At 45.8% G+C, this 20,844-nt stretch overlaps 1 protein-coding gene across 6 annotated transcripts in view; it reads left to right on the plus strand.

The window, feature by feature from the left end:
* HMBOX1 (homeobox containing 1) overlaps window positions 1-17,944 on the plus strand; it is a 152,616-nt gene extending 134,672 nt beyond the window's left edge. For all 6 annotated transcript variants that reach the window (XM_090026035.1, XM_090026197.1, XM_090026282.1 and 3 more), the window contains 2 exons: window positions 123-224; window positions 2,270-17,944. In XM_090026035.1, coding sequence (XP_089882161.1) covers window positions 123-224; window positions 2,270-2,407 — 240 coding nt within the window. In that variant the 3' untranslated portion in view covers window positions 2,408-17,944. The remainder of the gene's footprint in view (window positions 1-122; window positions 225-2,269) is intronic.
* The last annotated feature ends 2,900 nt before the right edge of the window (window positions 17,945-20,844 follow it).

The following is a 20,844-nucleotide window of genomic DNA, read 5'->3' on the forward strand; positions in this document are numbered from 1 at the left end:
AGATATATTGTTGTTTTTCCTTTCTTGCAATTTTAATGGGGAAAGTGGAAGCACACAGCTCCCCTGTTTTGAATGTATGAGAAACCAGTATTCACCCACATGGATTTATTGTCATACAACAGGACACTTGGCAAGTACGCAATGGGGAGGAGGAGGGACGATGTTCAGAGGGAGGCAGAGAAGCAGAGAAGGTAGAAGAAGACAGGAGGATCTGCTCCAAACAAGCAAGTTACATCATTCCACACGCAATGTTTGAAAATGCTAGGACAGTGTTAACTCATGCAACACACCATGCATAATTCAAGCTCTCCTTATCCCTGGCACCATGGTAGTGATTGACCTTTGAGGAAAGCTGTACAGGTTTCTTAACAGTCTCTCTGGTGTACCAAGCACAACCCTACTTCCCTGTTAGGCATCCACGTTCCCGTCACTCCTCTTTTATTTCTCCTGGAACAAATGCATTTATTGTAACCTATTTTAGAATTGCTGTTACTTTGTGTATTTGAAGCCCAGACAAGTAGAAAGACACCCCCTGTCCTGTGCATTTTGTAACCCACTCTCATCTACTTGGTCCACAAAAGTTTTGAGAACTTCCTACAAGGTGCTGTGTGCTCTCCTTTCTCACTGCAGCCTGTGGGGAGCTCCCTCATGACCTTTTTGCTAAGGATCAGTCCCTGATTTCTGAGGATCAGTCCCTGAGATCACTCACAGACAAAGGGTGAAGGGGGAAAGGATATGACACCAGAGGTTTTAATACTTATTTGACCCCATACCGAAGTCCCACTTAGTACTGTTTCTTGATGCCACTGTTTGATTGTTTGTGTATTGTCTCTTTTTTTTTTTCTTTACATTTTAACTCTTAATTGTTTATATTTTTCTTGGTTATTATATTTTTAACCCTTGACAGCAAATCCTCCCGCACTCTGAGCCCTCACCTCCCCTAAAGTTGATGACCCTTCCTTCATGCTCCTTCCTGATGGCTTGTTGAACAGTTCACTTAGATGGTTTCTATTTCTCCTACTCCTTGTGCTCCCAGTGCTGCACCCAGGTGTCTGCGGTTGGTTTTGAATAGGTTGCCCCTGGGAGAGGTGGTAACTGGGGGAGGGGCAGAGTTGGGGGTGCTGAATCCAGGTCCCAGATTTTTGGCAGAAGGTGATGCCACGTTCCCACCACTCTTGGAGTTGCTGCTACTAGTGAGTGTTAAGGTCCATTTCTAGGCCAACCCCAGGGGAGTCAGTGGAGCTCCATGCCATGTGGCTGCCCAGGATTAGAAACTTATACATGACTTGGGTAACATGTTTTGGAATTACAGCCAAACACACAGGCACTGACCGCTTACCTGAGATGTTGCTCACAGTCCCATTTCTTTCTTTCTCTTTTTTCTTCCCCTGTTTTATCTAACCTATTTTGGACAGAGGAAAAAAAATTAATTGCATCAAAAAAAAAAAAAAAAAAAAGGATGCGCTCACAGCTATGTATTTGGCCTGAGACTCAATACAAATCAGTTGATTGCTGTTAGGATTTTACTAAAAAAGTGGCATCCCTGTGTTGGACCCAGTGCTCCTTTCCTGATATTGGCTCAAAAAAGCGCACACTTTGCTGTGTGTGTGGAAGGAAGTCTCATCCTATGGCTGTCCTGCTATAACTGAGAGGTTTATTCCTACTGTTTACAAAAGAGACGAACGATACAAAGGCATATATGGTGACAGCTACCCAATTTGTCTGAGGTTGCACTGCAGCCAGTGCTGTCACCCATGGGTGTCTTCACTTTAAGCGGGGTCGGGCTCACCACTGTATGGCTGGCTAGAAAGTGTGAACTGCTCTGCCAGTTTTTGAGGGAAATCATTGCACCAGTTTTAGCGGCTGGGGTATTTTCAGTTGATTGCTGTACTTACATATATCTAAATAACATACACCAGTTATGCATAATACAGTGTATTGTAGATGTGTCTTTATTAATACTAGCTTGCAGTGGGAATCATTTTTGCCCCGTAATTTAGCATAGTCTTCATAGTGCTCCCATCCAGCCACTTTTTATCCATTGAAAATGAGCTCCATGCTCTGCCCCTTCCATTTTCTTTGAGCCCTTGTCTGCTCAGTGAGTGACTTTGACTCTTAAATGCATTCTCCATTTCTGTTCACCTCCCCAGTTAGTGACAGTGTCATTTGGTGCCCTTACTCACTACTTTCAAAACTATTTCAATAGCAGGTTGAATATTTTCCTAATTGATTAACCAAGCTTCATTTTTTTCCATTTCTGCACACACAGGATGACAGCACTAGCCATAGTGACCATCAAGACCCTATTTCATTAGCCGTGGAAATGGCAGCGGTAAACCATACCATCTTGGCATTGGCCCGGCAAGGAGCTAACGAGATCAAGACAGAGGCTCTAGACGACGACTGATACAAAGAAGGGGGAGGGTCAAAACAAGAAGTAACTTAGTTTTAGACGTAGCACCTTAGCAGACTTTCCTCGGTCCTTAATATGTGTTCTTACAGTATAACTTTGCAGTTTCTTGTACGTCAGTTAGCTGTTAGGGTCTTGTTCTGTGAAGATGGCATGGTGCCCTCAGCCTTTGCATATACTCTCTCAGTATTAATTCCCAATAAATAATCAATCAGCCAACCAACCAACCTCCCTCTCCCAGCCCCAGTGGCTAGAAAATCTTGCTGCTCTGTCTTAGCATTCAAAGTGCTTCCAGGTATTTTAGACAGCCCTCAATTACAAGTCTTAGGCTACACTTAAAATCTTGGATACCCTTAGACATCATGTAAAACTAGTCTCTAGGCTTTTCCTTCTCCAAGACTGAAAGGATGCAAGCTGAGGTAGTGGCACAGGGTCGATGGACACCATATTGGGAGTATCAACAGAGAGTAAAAAGAACACTAGAAACCCCACGTCAGCCTAGGAATACGCGATTTCCAGCTGCAATAAGCCGTGCCTCACTGGTCACACAGTGACTTGATATACTTCTTTTGGGTGCTGTGCTGAGAATGTCCATTGGAAACACATTCACACATTTTGGTTGATGTTCACATAGTCAACACAGACATCCTATCCTCTACTCTCACAAGCTGCATGGCTTAGTGGATAAAATACTGCCTTCTGCCTCTGGGACCATGATAGAAGCCCAGCCTGGGATCACATGAAAAATGAGCTGAATGTCTAATGGACGACAGTCCACTTCTCAAAACCACTATTCATTATCTGGCATGTCTAGCAGTGCCTGCTCAGAAGAGGTCTAGACTCTATTGCGCTATCTTAACGCAACTTCGCTTTTTCTTCTTCCTCCTACCTTTTGCCCATTCTGCTTGCCCCTCTCAAAAGCAGTGTTTTCAAGGAAGGTATTAAGGTCACAAAATGGGTGAATGAGGTTTTTTTTGCAAATCTGTGTAAGCTAATGCCTGCATCCTAACCAGACTGAAAGGCTTAACAGGGGACTTCGGTACCTAATTTCTGCTAGTTAACCATCATGACACAGATCTCCCAAACACAAATGCTTTTTTTGTAAAAGGCAGGAAGATTGCCTGCTCAAGAAATGGGGTGTGAATGTTTTTGTGTTCTTTTTACTCTGGCCTTGTTAAGGTGTGAGAAAACTATACTGCTGCGAGCAATTTAATTAATAATTGGAAGCCATACTGCTAATGGATGTGGTAATACTTGTAAAGGAAACCTACTTTAAGTAGCAGAAACTAATGGAATGGTTTTTTCCTTGATCATATGTAGCACTTTTGTTACTTTTTTCTTAAAGATATTTATATTTGATAAATCTTTTTTTATCATTTGAGAATTCCAAATACCAAACGGCAAACTTGCATTACTGAGTCACCCTGCGATCACCTTGTCATCTAGTATCTGAATGATGAACTGTGTGTGCATCTAAGAAAATTACATCTGCTGGCATTGTGTGGAAATGATCTCTTGGCATCCTGATAAAATGATATGCGGCTGCCGGTAAAAGGAAACTATTCAGTGGAAGCAGCACAGGATGTGTTAGAGATGGGCAAGACTGTGTTACATTTTTTTAAAACAAATTTAATAAATTTACATAGCATTTCCACTACATTCCATTTTCTCTTCCCTGCTGCATGGAGTTAGCTTACGGAGGAAGGGGGCTTTGTTTAGGAAGCGCAGGTTTCCTCTTTTCTTTTGAATGTCCACTTTTCAAGACAGTGAGAAGTTCCTATGCCTTGGCTTGGCTTTCTGTTTTCCCTCTGCCTTGCACCATGCCTGCAAGTTAGAACCGGGAGAACAAGTTGCCAAGTCTTTAAAAAAATTAAAGAGGAAACTGTGGCTCCCAAGCCAGCCTAAACCCCTTTATTTAGGGCACAGATTGACTTGATCATCTTTACTGTCTGTAAATCTTGTGACGACTGCTAGGGTAAAGTGGGGAGGGAGCGGAGGGGCCTGTGCTTTGTCTCTGTAACTCTAGAGGATCGGCAGGGCTTGCCCCTGTCTTTCATTTATGGATTTCATTGGAGGATTTATATCCCTGAAGCAGAATGAAGCCATCTTTTTGTTTCATTGTGTTCTCTGAGTAGGCAAATTCACAAGTCCCATCAGGGTAGACTCAGGAAAGGAAGACACTGTGCAGACCCCATTGTGGTTTTTCTCTCTTTGGGCCTGTCTGCATGGGGATTTCCCAACCAGGGAAACATCCAAGCACGCCCTACCCGCTCGCTCCTGCTTGCACACTCCAAGCCCAAAAATATGCTGGCAAGGCCACTGCAAGGCATCCCTCTGTGCTTGCTCTCGAGACCTCGGTCTCCAGCATCTGTGGACCACTGTGGAGTGGCTTTGCCAGCATCTTTCTGCATGGGAGAGTGAGACCAGGAGCAGGTGGGCAGTGTGGGGGGCCCTTGCAGCCAGGACACAGCCATCACGGGGGAGACGTGCCTTTTGGGTCTGTGTGAATCTTGCAGTGCCAGCAAGCAAAGGGAAAGGGGGTTTGTTGTGGAGCAGAAAGATCCAGCAAATTTGCTTCAGTGGAATTTTACCTACTTATTCATACTGCAGTCACACACAGGGCTGACAGGCAACATCCACGATTTATTGTAAGGAGATTTTAATAATCGATGGCCTCTTTATGTTGGGGATGCCACGACCATTTATTCTAGCTGTTTCATTTTAAAAAGAAGAGAATCAAACTGTTGGACAGCTGCAATTTCAGAAGAAATATTGCTTAAACCGCGCCTAAAAAAAAAAAAGTCATAGTTTCAGACAACACCTTTTTCAGAGACATAGGGAAGAATAAAACAAATGCGGTAAAGTCCAGTCTCTGTGTGTTGCTGCCATGTGGGAGTTTGCAGCAGCACCCCTAAAATAGTGGATCTGTGTGCTGGCATATATGAGGAAATGTGGCTCCAGCGCTGACTAGCACCATCAGGCCATTGCTGTATCTCGTAACGCAGCTCCCATTATAAGGGATAGGCAGATGAATCATTTGTGTACAATTAGAGATCAGTGAGCCCTCCTGACTTGCTGCTTGTTAGTATGCAGCAGCCTCCCCTCTCCAGAGGATGATCACAGGCAGATTGTAAAAAAAAAATCCTGGCTAGGGCTAAACAGGTGCTACCTCCATTTCTCTCTTGAGGTCCCAGATTAAAACGATGAAGGAATTCACTCTTAGACATAACTAATCTGCTGATGGCATTCAGTTTTATCATCTCTTTGCTGTCAGCCCATGGTGGAGGTTTCCTGACTAGCAGGCACTTTTGCTTTGATGAATGATAGCTGGTCGGTATTTAAGCTGGGGGAACCTGGGGCTGAGATTACCCCCGCGAGTGGCTGCTGCAACCCTGTTGCTCAGGGCAAAGGAAACGCTTCAGCGGGTGAGACATATTAAGTGTACAGGGTGTACACTTCCCCCTCACCCAGGGAAGTTTCAACAGCCATCTCGGGGGGGCCATTTCCATCTCCAGGTTTCTTTTAAAGTCAGGCCTCATCTCTACGCTGTTCAGACCTTCAGCACATCCAAGCATTAATTGACTCTCGCTCGGGTTCCCTTTGAAATGGATCTGGGAGCTGAATCCGTTGCAGGAGGCAGCTCCTCTCGTTCTGCAGGCAAGGGTGAAGGAACGGGATGATGCCTTCTGCGATACGCACTGGTCTCTGGTACGCTGGCAGACTTCATGCTGGCTCACGATGCCTTTGAGATCGGACTCAGCGTTTCTTGCCATCCTCCAAAGCCAGAGGCATGGGCTGGATGCGCGTGCTGCCTGAACCGAGCCTGGCGCATTCGTGCTGGGACTTCTGCCTGGAAGTTGCTCAGGGTTCCCTGGCAGCCGTCTCCTGGCTCCAGGTCAGGTCCTTCTTTTCAGGTTCATTCATCTTTGACCATTCTATAGTTCACCTTTTCTTCCACTTCCCCTTCTTTGCCCAGGTTGTCTGGGTCGAATACATTAATTTAAATGTTTTTACTGAGTCCCAGCTTTTTCCAAAGGATCCATAAGTTGATAATTAAAATAAGTAGACACAGCAGCAAGCCAATGGCTTTTCTTTTGATGCCCTGCTGCTGTAGAGGCATCTTTGCTTATGTTACTTACTAATGTATCGTTACAACACAGCTAATTGGCTCACACGGACGGGGGTTTAGCTAAGACCCATGAATATTTTTCAGCCATTCTGCGTCCGTCTACTTTGCAGGAAGAATTTTCAGCCTATGAGAAATGGATCTAACATGCAAAGTCTGGATCCAGCTTCCAAACATCCTGGAGTGATTAGCTTCTTAATTTTGGTTCAGACTTCCTGTGACTCCAGTTGCAACCTGCAGTGCTTATGATTCAGTTCTTCATTTCTCACACGCTCTTATTTTGTGCCATTGACCAAAAAGGAGTTGAATGAGTCTGTTTTTGTCACCAGTATTCATTGACCAGTCTTTCTGTAGCTGGGATTTTTTTTTTTTTTTAGATTTGACAGCCTATAGGAATTGCTTTCTTTTGCTTTTTGGCAAGACGATGGCTATCACGTCTCATGAAAACGTAGTAAAATCATAGATATGTAAAGGCTTTACAGTAGTAGAACAGTCACCTGGTATCCAGAATATTAGAAATCTCATACTGTTTTGCCTTCAAAGAGGGGAACATATCAACCTAATTTCCCTAATGTTTTCAGCTTCACTATTTGACATACAAACTTTCTTGCAGTGCTGGCTATAGACAAAAACATCATACTAGCTTCCCTTGGGTGGTCTAATTAGACATCGCTCAGAGGTTATCTGGTAATTGCAGCTGGATTCCACTGGTCGGCTGGATACCGTCCTTGATGCTGCAGATGAATCAGAGCTGCAAAAGTGGAGTGAAGATTTTTAAGGTCACATAACACCACAGCCACTCCCAAACCGTAGAGTCCCACTTTCCTCCATGACGTTTTTTGAGTCCAAGACTTAGGTTTGAGTTCATCTCTGGTTTCTTATATAACATGAGTAAGGGACCGTGAGAACTGGTCACTGTGATGGTGTTTACTGTGGATTTTGCGTAGAGGAAAATCTTCCTTCGTTGAGGCAGTTCATTTCTGATACCTGTGCAGTTTGCTAGATTTGTATTTCCACTAGCCTGGGCGTTGTGATTTCAGTATTGCTTAGTCTTCATCCGCTAGGGAATTCCTTTCTTCTTTCAGGTCACGGTTTGCTGTATAATGACCAGCAAATTCTGCCCGTCTCATCAGAAGAAACTTCCTTGCTCTTACTCAGCAAAGGGCTTCCTGTCCAAGTAGTAGTTGCACTCTTTAATGCTATTTTTTTATTGACCAATACTAGATTTTTATTAAAATCTTAAACTTTTAGGCAATAATCTTGTTTTGGTTTGATCTCTTTCATTTGACACGGGTCTTATTGCTTTGGCAAGTTTTTTGAGGGGGGAAATACTTGTGTGTCAGTGAAGTCAAATGTATTTGTCGTTGTTAGGCAGTTGTGGATTTGTCTTTTGGTTTCTAATGCCTTCCTGTTGTATTAATTGGGGCTGTATAGAGACTGGCTCACTTGTTTGCAGTTTTACTGAGTCAGATATTTTCATTAATATTCCCTTGGGGGTCAGGTCGGTGGACTGATCAGCAGCACGCTGCAGTTCCTACCAGGCTTTTCCAAGTAAAACATTCCTTCTTCTGCTTTTTTACAGCTAGGATATTTACTCAGGATTTTGAGTCAGTTGTCAGCCACCAGACGTTTGGCTAACTGAAGAGTGACCCAAAAACCTTCTATTTACGTTTCCACTAATGCAATTCGCAGTATCAAAACTGTCCCATTTAAACCTATGGCACGTTCAGTGAAACAGAGGTATTTCGGAGGTGGCCGCTACAAATTAGATTTCAAAGGTAACAAAAATTATTTGTCTCTTTTGAGAGAGATGCTTTATAACTACAGGAGCGGGCTTGCTCATTGGAGGACGATCAGCAGCCGATACGTTTTGAAGGTGGCATTGGGGGGAAGAGGGCTCTTTTTGGCCAAACCAAGGTTCTCGCTCGCTCTCTTTTTTTTTTAATGGTAGTTTCATAGCATCAGTAAAACATGGAGGTGCAATAAATATATCTAGGGATCTAAAGAAATTCTCCATCCTCTTGACCTAGTGTTTTATGCCCAGAAGCATCTTGGAGTGATTTGTTCATGTCTGTTTTTCAGCTTTCTGTCTATCAACCATACTTGATTCAGTTGCCAAAGTGATACGGAGAGTAGTATACCAGAATCGGCTCCCTGAGTTAGAGGACAACAGCAGGCTCTTTACAGAAATGCGTGTCGTACTTCAGTTTGTATTAACTGGGAAATTTATGTAAATATATTTGGTTTCTTCAGGGTCTCTCTTACCCAGCCTCGCTAAGGTGGTTTTGAAGTAGTCGGCCTTATCGTTTCGAAGTGCTATATCATACTGACAGATTGTCAAAGAAAGATATGCCAATTATCTTTTTTTAATCCCTTTGCGTGATTAGCTCTTTAGTTTTCTCGAGCCTGAGAAATAACAATCCGTGGATGCTCCACAGCTTCGTTCTTTGCAAGTTCTTTCCGGTAAGCATTAACTGCTCCAGCCAACAGCGCAGATGATACAAGTAGGTGTGCGTGTAGTAATACTGTTGAGCCATAGTGAACTGCATAATGGATGTGTGATATCCGTGTACAGTGCAGCCCGTCGTGCCAAATTGTCCATTCCATTTCCATTTCCATTTTCTCTTTCTCGTTTTTAATGGGAGCCAGTGTACTCTGCTGTAATTCACTCTCAAATTCCTACTGATGTATGTTGTGATCAGGCGAAGGTTTTGCTAATTCTTTTCAAACTGTAGCCATGGTAATTGGGTGGGTAGAGCGAATACATAAAAGTGTAATGGCCGTTGTTCTGAATGACTGGGCGTCCTCCTTACATGTAATTAGCTGCTTTAGGAAGACATAGATTGGCATGGTCATTATTAAATGGATTTCTGTCCTTTATGTGCTTGAGAACAGCAGATCTTCCACCCTCTAATTCCCTTTAGTACCAATGTCCTCAACTGTTTGGAACAGCTACTTAGTAAACTCAAACAATGACCTGTTCCTGCTGATGGGACGTACAGTGCTGGAGACAAAAACTGCCTTTAGTTTCCTGTGGAAAGCTGCTTTCTCATGTCTTGTCCATATCTGCCTGGTTTCTTATTGTGTCACAATATTGTTTTTTAAATGCAAAGGCTTCATGTTTTCCCATTCTGCAAGGATGATTGCTAGATAACCAGAATACCAGGTTAGTTCATTATCAGCATTATTATTTATTTTTGTTGCTGCAGTGTCCAAGAGCCTTAGTCATGGACCAGCACCCAAGTTTGCTACCTACATTACTTTCATCCTGACCCAGTCATTGGAATATGCCAGTTGTATTGCGGATGTCCAGACATGGACTAGACACCTCTTATGTCTGCTTTAAGTCATCTTCTTGTGGAGTCTTATTCGCTATATTAGTAGCAGTTGCTTCCAAGTTTATTGCTTCTTGATTACTAGACATTCACCATATGCCTCCAATATAATATGCGATGGAGGATCACGTACGGTGGTAACCCAGGCTGCCTTCACTCACTGCCCGTTATATCACCAAATGCTTTCCCTTGTGCTTTTTTGGAGCTGACCTGTGAGAAGCTTTTTCTGCTAATGGATCTTGAGTACAGCTGGGCCACAGCTAGACTGCAATCTTTCCACTAAATTTTCGCACCACTGTTTCCACGAGTGCAGCTCTTGTCACTAATTCTCTTGAGCAGACCACATTTAGGGATTTGGACACATAAAGGTACACGTCAGTACCCGCTGGGATTTAAAAAGCTGTCTGAGCAGGTTAGGTACCCAGTTGTCATTGACTTCCAAAGGGAGCTAGAAATCTAACCCAGCCAGGTACTTTTTGTGAATCCTACCAGAAAGTTGTCTGCATCTGGAGGGGACTATATGCCTTGGAAATCTGGCCCATTGACTTGTGCTGCTCAGTGCAAGCCAGGCTGACACGGTAGTTAAAGTGTTGTTGACTCTCATTCTTCCAGTGCTGCCAATGTTAGTGGCTAGAAATTTTGGAGCCAGGGTCAAGAGAGGTGACTGTAATATGTATAAAGCTTTAGACACTGGCTGTTACTGATTGCTGGCATCTGTTTAACTTCCTGAAGTCTTTGCTTATTTGCCTAATTATAGTCTTCCATGTGATGTCAAGACCAGAAAAGTCACATTAGTGATATACCTTTATAATTAAGAAGTTAACCTCAGCCTTCCCTTACGTTTGACATCATTTCAGAATTTTTATAGTTATCTATTGAATCGTTGGAGGAGAGTAAAACGAGATAATGGAAAGTAAATCGTTAATAAATCTTCTCCACCCCATATATTCCATTAAGAATATTAAGTATATATTTCATTCCTCAAGGCATATTTGACTTTGGTAATGCTTATTATTTAAGTTTCCCTGCTGATAAAGTTGCTGCTATCTCATCTTGACAGGACTTTGGAAACAGCACTGTAAACATCCCTGTACCGCCAGCCAGAGCTGGGGACCTGGAATTATCAGCTCATCACGCAGATTTTCTTGCTCAGTAGTGTGAGGCATTGCATTTGTCTGTTGTGACTAGCAAACATAGCTCTGAGACTAAAATTGAATCAGATCTTCCTTAGCACATTTCAAGCTGCCTTTGTTTCCAAGATGTTGGGTACACATTCCAAGTGTGCTTTCCAGGAGAGAATAGGGAATTGTGCCTTATGTCTCTAAACATTACAGAGCTTCGGTTGTTTTATAATAAATGCCTTTTTAACAGAAGTCCTCTGATTGCTTTCGGTTTCACAGATGTATGCTTAGAGTGGGAAACAGACAAATGTGGTCTTGAGAAAAAAGTGGCTTTGAAAACGGTGGGCATGTCGACACGTGTATGCTTACTGTGCAGTAATTTAGGTTACTGCACAGTAACCTAAAATTGCTGTGCAATACAGGCATGCATGTACTGCACAGTAACAATGGCTACTTATGCTGACCTGGGCGTAAATGTGCTAACTGCATGATACAGGTAGCAAATTTACACCTGAGTAGTTACTGTGCAGTAATGCACATGTAGATTTAAAACTGCACAGTAACACTGTATGTGTGGACTGACTTAGGACTAACTTTACTCCCAAGTTGGTCCACACACAGCATTACTGAGCTGTAACACCTGCATGTGTAGACACCGGCTTAAAAACCACTTACTGCACAGTAATGTACTGCACAGTAAATGCACGTGTAGACACACCCAGTGTCACTCTGTTACTTCCTGGACTTTCTTTGTTACCTTCTGAATTAAATCTGCTTAATTTTCTGGCGCACATACATGTTTAACCAGGCAGTGTCCCACAGCTGAGTAGCTATAGAAGAGCGAGGATTGTCCCATCCTGAGTTGTGCGCCAGCTGCTGTTACAGCCGAGACGTGCTCTGGATTGGGCCACAGTTCTGATTCCAGGGTCTTTAATTGTTATCAAGAGGGATCAGATATTGAGGCTGGTGAAACTTTGCTTTGATTTTTGCAAAGAAAAGAGGACATTTGACAGGACTATCTCCTAACAAATAGAGAGACTAGGAAGAGCCTACCTGGTCGTGTGCTTCCTTCCCTAAAGCAGGAGTGCCCAGACATCTGCTTCCAAGTAGCTGCGCTCCTCTAGCTGCCTCTCTCCAAAAGCTTCTGGTGATTGGGCTTCCACTACTTACCTTGCTGGGGTGACCGCTCATCTTAAAGTTATGCCTGACATTTGAGCCTCAGTTTCCTTCCTACACATACCTCCCTAGACTGCTGGGAGCCGTGGATTTCCTTCTGCAGCCAGCTCTTTTTCCAGGTGAAGAGTGCCCCTTCTTTCCAAGCTGCCCTCCTGTTTCTGTATATGCCACTGTCCACTTCCCTGATCCCATATTCCTTATCGCCGTCTCACCTCAGTAGGCCTTTCCTGAATTGCCCCCACTTTATTCCTATTTTCTTATACTTGAAGAGCCCCAGCCTGAACCCTGGACAGTTAGCATTGCTTGTTATGCATCTCTGAAGCGCAGGGCTCCCATCCAACTCTTTGTCAGACGCATCCAACCCAGTGTGGCACCGAATTCGGTTTTCAATGCATTGTGAAATGAATTTTTGTTTTCTGTTTACCAGGAGGCCCCATTTTTTCCTCAATAACCTCCTTTCCCCACTTACTTTTGATGCTTAGATAAGTCAGTAAATCTGGAGAACAGCAGCTCTAAATATCGTCTCCTCATGAGTATCTAAACAAACCCTTACCTGGGCAGTCCACCTGCCAGGATAGAGTAAGTCCCTGCACCTCAGCAAATAATTTTCAAGTATGACGAAGTGTTTCACCTACTGGAGTCTTTCGCAACAAACTAATTTGACATTTGTAGCACACAATTAAGGCCCTCAGGTTTGTCTGATCTGATTAGTTCTTTATGTAAATCACTGTTTAGTGCTTACCTCCTTGCATCAAGATTACTTGTTGTTTCCCACACCCTTTCTTCCCCCTTACGATCTAAAAATGACTCTCTCTTCTTGTTTGGCGCCTTCCTACCTTCTCCAGGTACAGGCACTTTATTACTTTTGAGCTTTTGGGCAGATTATTTAGCCAATTTTTTAATCCAATTGAATATTACTTCTGTCCAAGTCAACATAGGTTAATGCTTCCCCTCGGATACCATGCGGTGTTGTATCAAATGCCTACTCAAAGTCCAGATATATATTGTCCACACCAAAGTATGAATATGAAACATTTTATTAAGCCCACTCTCTGCCTGTAAAAAAAAAAAAAAAAATGACTCATAAATTCCAGCAATTTACAGATGGTTTTTCACTCGCAACATCCTGAATGACATAATTTAGTGCCAAGGGTTTTGGACCACAGTTAAAGGACACTGCCAGGACATTGTGTGTCAAGGATTAATTCTGTTATGTTCTCTCTCCTGATGCTGGAAACTTTTAACGGGGGAGAGTTGTTTGTGCTTTCTTGGTTTGCGCACTGGGTTTATATTGCCTGTCTCTTTATCCTTGGAGCTTCGAGGAGGATAAACAGATCGGCAAGTCCAAGAGACTTTCTAGCGAGCTCAGTGCAGGTGTGAGACCTGCTGTTCATGCTTTACAATCAGGATAGTTTTTATTTGCTTAGGTGAGAGGTGGGTTGGACGAATGTGAGCCAAAGGAATTGCTTGCATTTTGCCAATGGAGTATATGCAACCACGGTTCACATATTGGTTTCCCAACCATGACTATCACCTGGTGACACCTCTCTCCATTCCCCAGCTGCTGGGCACATCCCAGTGTCAGCCTGAGTCCGGCTCCCCATGTTCCCCCATCTCCAGTGGACCTCGTCCAAACTCAGCCCAGCTCATCCATCTGCAGGCCGCAGTTTCCCATTGCAGTGCTCCTAGAAAAGCAGAAACACCCTTACAGGCCTTTTAAATCCAGCTGTCGTGTTAGCGGCGTCGTTCTGCGCTGCGTCTGCAGACGCTCCCCTCTTGCTGCACCGTCAGCACCGAGCCTGCTGCGTGCGAGTCGGGCTGGGCGAGAGCGGGGCGAGCCACCAGGCCCTGCCTGAGCAAGCCACCGAACCAAGAGAAAGCAAGGCTAGTATGGGAATAACCCATCCCAATGAGATCTAGTTCCTACAGCGCTGCGATCTACAGGTGACCAATAAGCCAGTTGCATCCCTAGGGAGCTCTCTTTTCCTTGACTTCATAATCTTTCCAAGCCTGGTGGCTGCCCAGTTAGTGGGAAATGTACGCTGGACCTTGATTTTTTTTGATTTTTTTTTTAATTGTCAATTTAAAAAGTGCCTAAGTAGCAGGTCTCTAGAGTGGATTGGAGGAATCGAGTTAGACCTCGTGTCCCTCCGAAGAAAAGGCTCCTGTCTGCAGTCCTTCCAGGCGCAAACTCCCAGCGACTTGAGCAGGAGTCCCGGGCCTGGAGCCCCTGCAGAAACAGGCCGGAAAGAAATCCTCATTGCTTCCTCCTGCTGCCTTTCCCCTCCCCGCCTTTCACCGAGTAGTTGTTTGTAGTCGTCGTAGGAAGCTCGTATTGCTCAGTCAGAGCCTTATAATCTTTGATTGGGGGGGGGGGCGGAAAAGCCTGCAACAGAATTCAGTCTCTGCTTATGAAACGATAGGAAGCTGCCTGTAGGATCCCAGTGACAAATGATTGTGTGTGTGTGAATCATGCATATCTGGATAAACATACATCCGAGCGTCTGGATAGGAGTGACTAATGCGCATATATAATCACCACTCGGAGTCGTAGACACAGTTTCCTTCTATATTCTTAATTATTTCTAGGTTTATGATAGTGACACCTGTTCAACATTGTGTCAAAACCATTTAACCATTGGCAGGTGGTTATCATTTTGTAAACACGTCCATGAAAATTTAATGTGGATAAAAATAAAGGTATCTTCAGTGCTGGCTTAAAAAAAACAACCCAAACCCCGTATGAAGGGAGACTTATATTTTGTGACTGTACTAAAAACAAATGATACAATAAAATGCCACCATTAGGATTTATTGGTACCACTTAAGGATCCCAAAAACGATAGCAATCCATATGTAGATGCTTTATTTTTCATTAATAACAGGATGTTGATTTTGTTCTGACAATTTAATAATGTGTATGAGTTGCGAAGCCGTAGGTAATTACTCTTGGTGAAGCTAGCCACGAGTAGATCTCTTCTGCAGAGGACAGAAAATTAAGTTGGAGGATGATGATGGGTGTTGATAAAGCAATGATCAAATGGGAATCTATTGCTGTGGTACTAATGAAAATGAAGTCTCCGCAGAGCCTGTAGCACGCACAGGCTGTCCAGCATCGCCCTGTCACCCGGTGCTATCGATGCCTTTTTTACAGGGGTCCTTTTTTTTTCGGTAACAGCGTGATTGTCAATAGCCGTGGTCGTAATTGAAATGAGATTAATGTGATCGCGAGTCTTGCAAACCTAGACGTGAAAAGACAATGGAACGGTATCAGAGGCAAAAAAAAAAAAAGAAAAGAAAAATCTTTTTCTTTAGCGTGACTGGATTTGAATGTGCAAAAAAGAAAAAAAAGCCCAGCAAAGTGGTAGGGCGTCCCCATTTTTCATTTCAGAAGTCTGCATCTTCATTTTGTCTCCACGTAACATCGACTCAGGGGCAAGGGGAGGGACCAGTCGACCTTGCGTCCATGGTGATGAAATGGCGAGTAAGCGTGACTGCAGCGGCAAGCCAGCGTGCGCCGCATGGACGGCAGTCGCCCGCGTCCGCCAAATGCATAGACGAGCCGCGGCCGATCTTTGCTGGCCAGTGTAAGCCTTCCAGCCGGTTTCCTTCTGTGTCTGTTTTTGTCCTGAGTTTCCATGCACCCTTCATCTCCCATAACGCGCGCCCGTGATGGAAACCATCCCCGTGTCTCATCTGCTGTAGGTGTTTGGCCTACCTCAAAAGGGAACCGTGGTGTCCTAGACTCATCCATCCACAATCTCGTTTGCATTAGCACTAATGCCCACTCCCACGCCTCCATCCACACACTGGAATGTATATCCCCCTCCCCCCGTGAGTAACCTCTTGACCTGGTCCTTGCTGTAGCCACCACCGACTCCTATTGCAAATTGGATGCTGCTTTAAATGTGAAAACAATTGTTCAAAAAGCTATAAAAACCTGAATGAAAGCTAAAGCTGAATTTATAAGCCTTGTTGCATATGAGCCAAAAGTGCAAAAAGCTCTATATAATGAACTAACCTGCCACTCATATAAATATAAATATATATAAATATATTAAAATCAGACTGTTCTACAAAATTGTGTATTTGTATTTTTGTGTACGTACAATTTTCTGCTAAGCAGAAGGAGGATGTAGTATAGGATGATGTGAGAAGAGATTTTGTTTAATCATATTTCTCGGTTACTTATTTTTGTTAACATCCAGATGCCTGTCTTTGTCTTATATGTGTATGACACTGTTTGGAAGCTGCAGTATCCCTCTCCCCCGGGTAGCTTTGAATTGGATATTTTCAACACTTTCCGTGCCGAGAGAATTGGGCGACGCGGGCAGCATCGCTGGGCGGCGCGGCAGGCCTGGGTCAGTTTGTCTGAACAGGGCCTCTTGCTTGCATGAAAGGGCATGTGCTCCACTCACGTCCCCAGCAGGCCGTGGGAAGAGACATCCGACTTCCACGGCAATCAGTGACGCTGGGTTCCTCGCAGGACAGGGCGCTTTTCCAGTCTCCACGGCCCCTAGCAGTGTTTCCCCCAAATCCCAGCACGCCAAGCGGAGCAGCAGCGGGAGGGAGGGCCCAGGAGGACCCAGCTGGTAGGAAGCAGCTGGCAGAATAAGGAGCCCCTGCGGCCATGCCGCCCCCCGCGAGGGAGAGGGCCTCTGGACGTGGCTCTGCAAGAGGGTTAGGGAAAGGCACGGGTCCTGGGTGCCAGCTCAGCTGCTGCCCTCCATTGCAGGGCATCCTTTCTCCCCGGGGAAGCACATCTGGGACAGGACCCGTGGGCTCTCGCTGTTAGGTTTTTAAAAAAAAAATATGCATCAAGCTCCCCAAACACTACGGCATCCCATTTGCACCGTAACTTGGGCCGGGCTCTAAGGATGCCCACGGTGCATCTTATTCGGTAAGAGCCAGTCCCCTCGTCTCCGGCTCGATCCTGCTTGCCACGAAGCCTCCAAAAGTTCCTTGGAAAAATTGCTGAGTTTGTCCAAGGCCAAACACATCCCCACACTGTTTGTTGCATGTTGATGTCTTACCTGCTGTCTAAAACAAAAAGGAAGAAGGCGGCTTTCGCTTTGCGTGCGTGCTGGGAACGCAACATGGGAGCCGGAAGGGACAGGGCTGGGGAGGGCATCCGGGAATCAAAGCAGGGCCAGGGGAACAGCGTGCACGAGGTACAGTCTTGTTGCTGTAGGGAACGGGTCTGGGGCCGGCTGATCTGGGCTCTGCATCCTGCTCCGGCGCAGGCTTGCTGTGTGGCCTTGAAGGAAGCCACATTGTTGTCCCATGCCTCGGTTTTTCTGTCTGCAAAATGGGGATAATAGTGCCTAGCTTTTGTAAAGCACTTCCTGACACAGGAGGTGTTATACAAAGGGAAGGTTTTATTAAGTCCTCCCCTTCTGCCCCAGAGTTGTTTTCTCCTTTTTTTTTAAATTTACTTTTCAAACGACTGTTGCCACAGGGAGAGGGATACTACATCTCTACACGTAGGGCTCATATTTATAACAATGTGTAATGACTGTAGCAGAAGTCCTTGTTTCTATATGTGAATGGACAGAGAAACAAGTGCTCTATTGTATTGGTTAAAATAGTTAAAATGAGTCCTGTATCATTGTATCTCCTATTCTGGATTAGTGCCTTTTGGACAGTAGACTGTTCTGTAATTAAACTGTAGTATAACTGCTTTTTTGTACAGTTTTGTTTTAATAAAACTTTTTTTTAATTTGTGTTTATTTTAGTATTGTACCTATTAGAAAATAAAAATGTATAACTGAACAAAGACAGGGGCTGTGCTATCCTTCTTTCCTTGAAGTGTCTTTTTCTTTCACCACCAAGTCGTTGCTCACAGGCTGGCCAGGAATACAACCGAAGTATGCAAGGGTCTTGGCCAATGCACCTCTTCCTTTACCAATATTAGTAGGAACTTTTTCGTGCAAACTGAATGGCTTTGTGGCACGGTCCAGGCTGCTCTTCCTGCTGCCGGCGCTGTTTCTCGTTCTGCATTGAATAGCCTTTGAGCGCCACAGGCAAGCAGCGGTGGGATAACCCCTGCTCGCTGGAGGGTAGGTGCCAGACCCCAACCCAATTCAAGGTAGCGCACATCTCAGCAGCCTTACCCGAGACCGTCCAAAAAAGCTAAAGACACAAAGGTGGTGCTTTTTCCCGCGTAGCTTGATGCACGCGAGCTTTCAGCCCTACCAGCTCTGCCCCCATTGCGTGACCCCCAGGCCCGGCGTAAGCGGCGAGGCAGGGACAGGCTCCTGAGCAAACGGCTGGGTATAACCAGACTCTAGAGATCTCCGGGGGAGTTTGCAAGGCTTACATCTAGAAAGGCGGACCGAACTATCCCCCTAGCATCGATTTGCTACGAAAGTCAACGAGAAAAAAGGCAGGCCCGCAAGGACAGTGTTTTCAGGGTCACTTTCCTCATTCTATTTGCATTTAAGTTTTAAATGAATTCTTAATGCTTTAATGTATTTCATTTCCTTTGATTATTCGGTTTTCGTGGTGCTTTATAAAAAGCCAAGAAACAGAACAAAGACCAGACATCTCCTAATGGATGTGGGGGGTAGCTGCCTGGTCTCGACCAGCGTTGTGCCTCCGGAGTAGCTTTCCTTGAGAATACAAGTAAAAATAAAATCTTCTCAGCCCATGGCTTCGTGTACACAGCAATACGGGGACAAACCAAAAGGGGCAAATGCTTTTAGGGGGAGGTGGGAGCCTGCTCTCCGTTGCATGCATGGTTAAGCGATGGTAACAATAAGAAAGGGATCGCGTTACTACAATAGCCCTTGGAGCCCATCGGTATAGGTACCGGCGGTACAAACAGGAAGGGACAGTCCCCATGCAGAAGATGCTGTCACCTAACCACCACGTGGGAGGATGTACTTGTACCCTCCGTTGTGCAACTATCCTCGCCCCCTGCTCCGACAGCCCGGTCCGGCTCACCCAGGCGCGAGCGCTTCCCAAACCCTGACTGAGCATCACAAGCCGTGTCGAAAGGCTGACCGTGAATTAGCTGCCAAAAAGGGAAAGGGTCCCTTCCGAAACAGCTGGCCTTAGCCATGCCCATCTGCCCCATGCAACTTGTCCAACATTGCACCAGGGCGGTGCGCCCACGCCAGGGACTCGATCTGAATCTCTGTCTAGCACCTTCTGGCTCGCAGTCCGCAGGCGTGCTGACTTTTCCATGCACCTGTTGAAATGCATGTTCAAAGCAGCATGCCTTCAAGCGACTCGTGGCTATTGCTTGGACAAAGGGGCTCTTTTTTGACAGGAAAAGAAAGTCAAGTCTGTGATAGCTAGCGTGCCTTTCAAGGAAGGTGGGGGAAAGAGGTATCCTTTGTTCGTGAGGCTCACTTGCTCAATGCCTTTTAAAAATAGCGTTGGCCAAAGAACATCACATGGAGCCCGGCTACAGTCGAAGGAAGCATTACAATCACCTTCCAGGAAGGGAGAGACTCAGAACAAAGTGGCTGCACTTCAAATGCACCCTGCATTTCAGCGGAGGCTCAGATGGTAAGACATTAAAGTGCAGCGCCCGTTAAAACAAGCCCCGCGCTTCGTACACTGGTCGCAAAGACGGCGCTGCTAGAAAGACACCTTCCCTCGACGGCTTCCAGAAGGGCTGGTGCGAGCGGCCGCCGTGACGCGCGCCGCTTCAAAGAGAGACGAAGAGCCAGCGACCGGGGCAGGCTGCAGGGGTGAGAGGGGGCTGATGATAAGCAAAAAATGAAACTATTTCCTGGAAAATATTTCCCAGGACTGTCACTGCTCTCAAATCTCATTTCTTGGCACTTCTTCCTCCTCCAGAAGGCCAAATTTGCAGAGAGCTCTTTAAACTAAACAGCGTCTGTTCAGTGCGTCTCATGACCCGGCAGCAACTCAGCTGCCCACGGCCAGACCGTGTTGCCCTCGCCTCCCGTGTCCCACCACGCAGGAGCAGGCGGCCCGTGTCTATTTTAAGTTTACGGTGGGATCTAAAACGGGAGCCTACAGCTCTAAACCAAGCCAGGGCACGTGCAGCTGTACAGGTGGCGTTGCACATTACACCCAGACCACGCTGAAAGCGCTTCACGTGCGAGTACGGGCACGTTAAAGCTGGTTAACTCCTGCTGCGTGCAAGGGTTAACCCTGGGCTGCTTGCGGGAGGGTAGCTTCAGTCTGCCCCACCGAGATAAAACAAGCGCTCTGCAGTCCTCCAGCGTCCTAGGATGCCCCCCTCACCCCCGGGATACCGCCCAGGCGCCTACCGCCACCCTCGTTCACCGACCCTGTAGGGGCAAATCAAGGGTTGTGCAGGCAGGGACGGTATTAGCCCTTACGGCCTGACGGCTCGCGGCGCGGGCCAGCATTCACAAAGCGGGCACAACGTGGGACGTCACCCGGCGCCGCTTTGCCAGGCCGAGCGTGCGCCCACGGGCGCTGCCTGCCCGGGAGGAGGGGGCACGCGCCTAGCTCTGGGACCAACACCAACCTTTTAGCTTTTGTTTAAAAAAAAACAAAACAGAAAATGCTCTGCGGGGATGAAAACACGGGCAGGTCACGGTTTCCAGGTTAATCGGGGCAGCGGGCACAGCAGCCAGACGGAGACGATTGCTCTGGGGTATCGTGCCATTACCACCCCAAGCAGAGGGGGCCCGGGGGGCGTCACCCGCCCGGGGCTGGGGGAGGTAGCGG

The sequence above is a fragment of the Crocodylus siamensis genome, chromosome 1 (assembly GCF_052110815.1).
Source record: "Crocodylus siamensis isolate JL-2025a chromosome 1, ASM5211081v1, whole genome shotgun sequence".
Taxonomy (NCBI): Eukaryota; Metazoa; Chordata; order Crocodylia; family Crocodylidae; genus Crocodylus; species Crocodylus siamensis.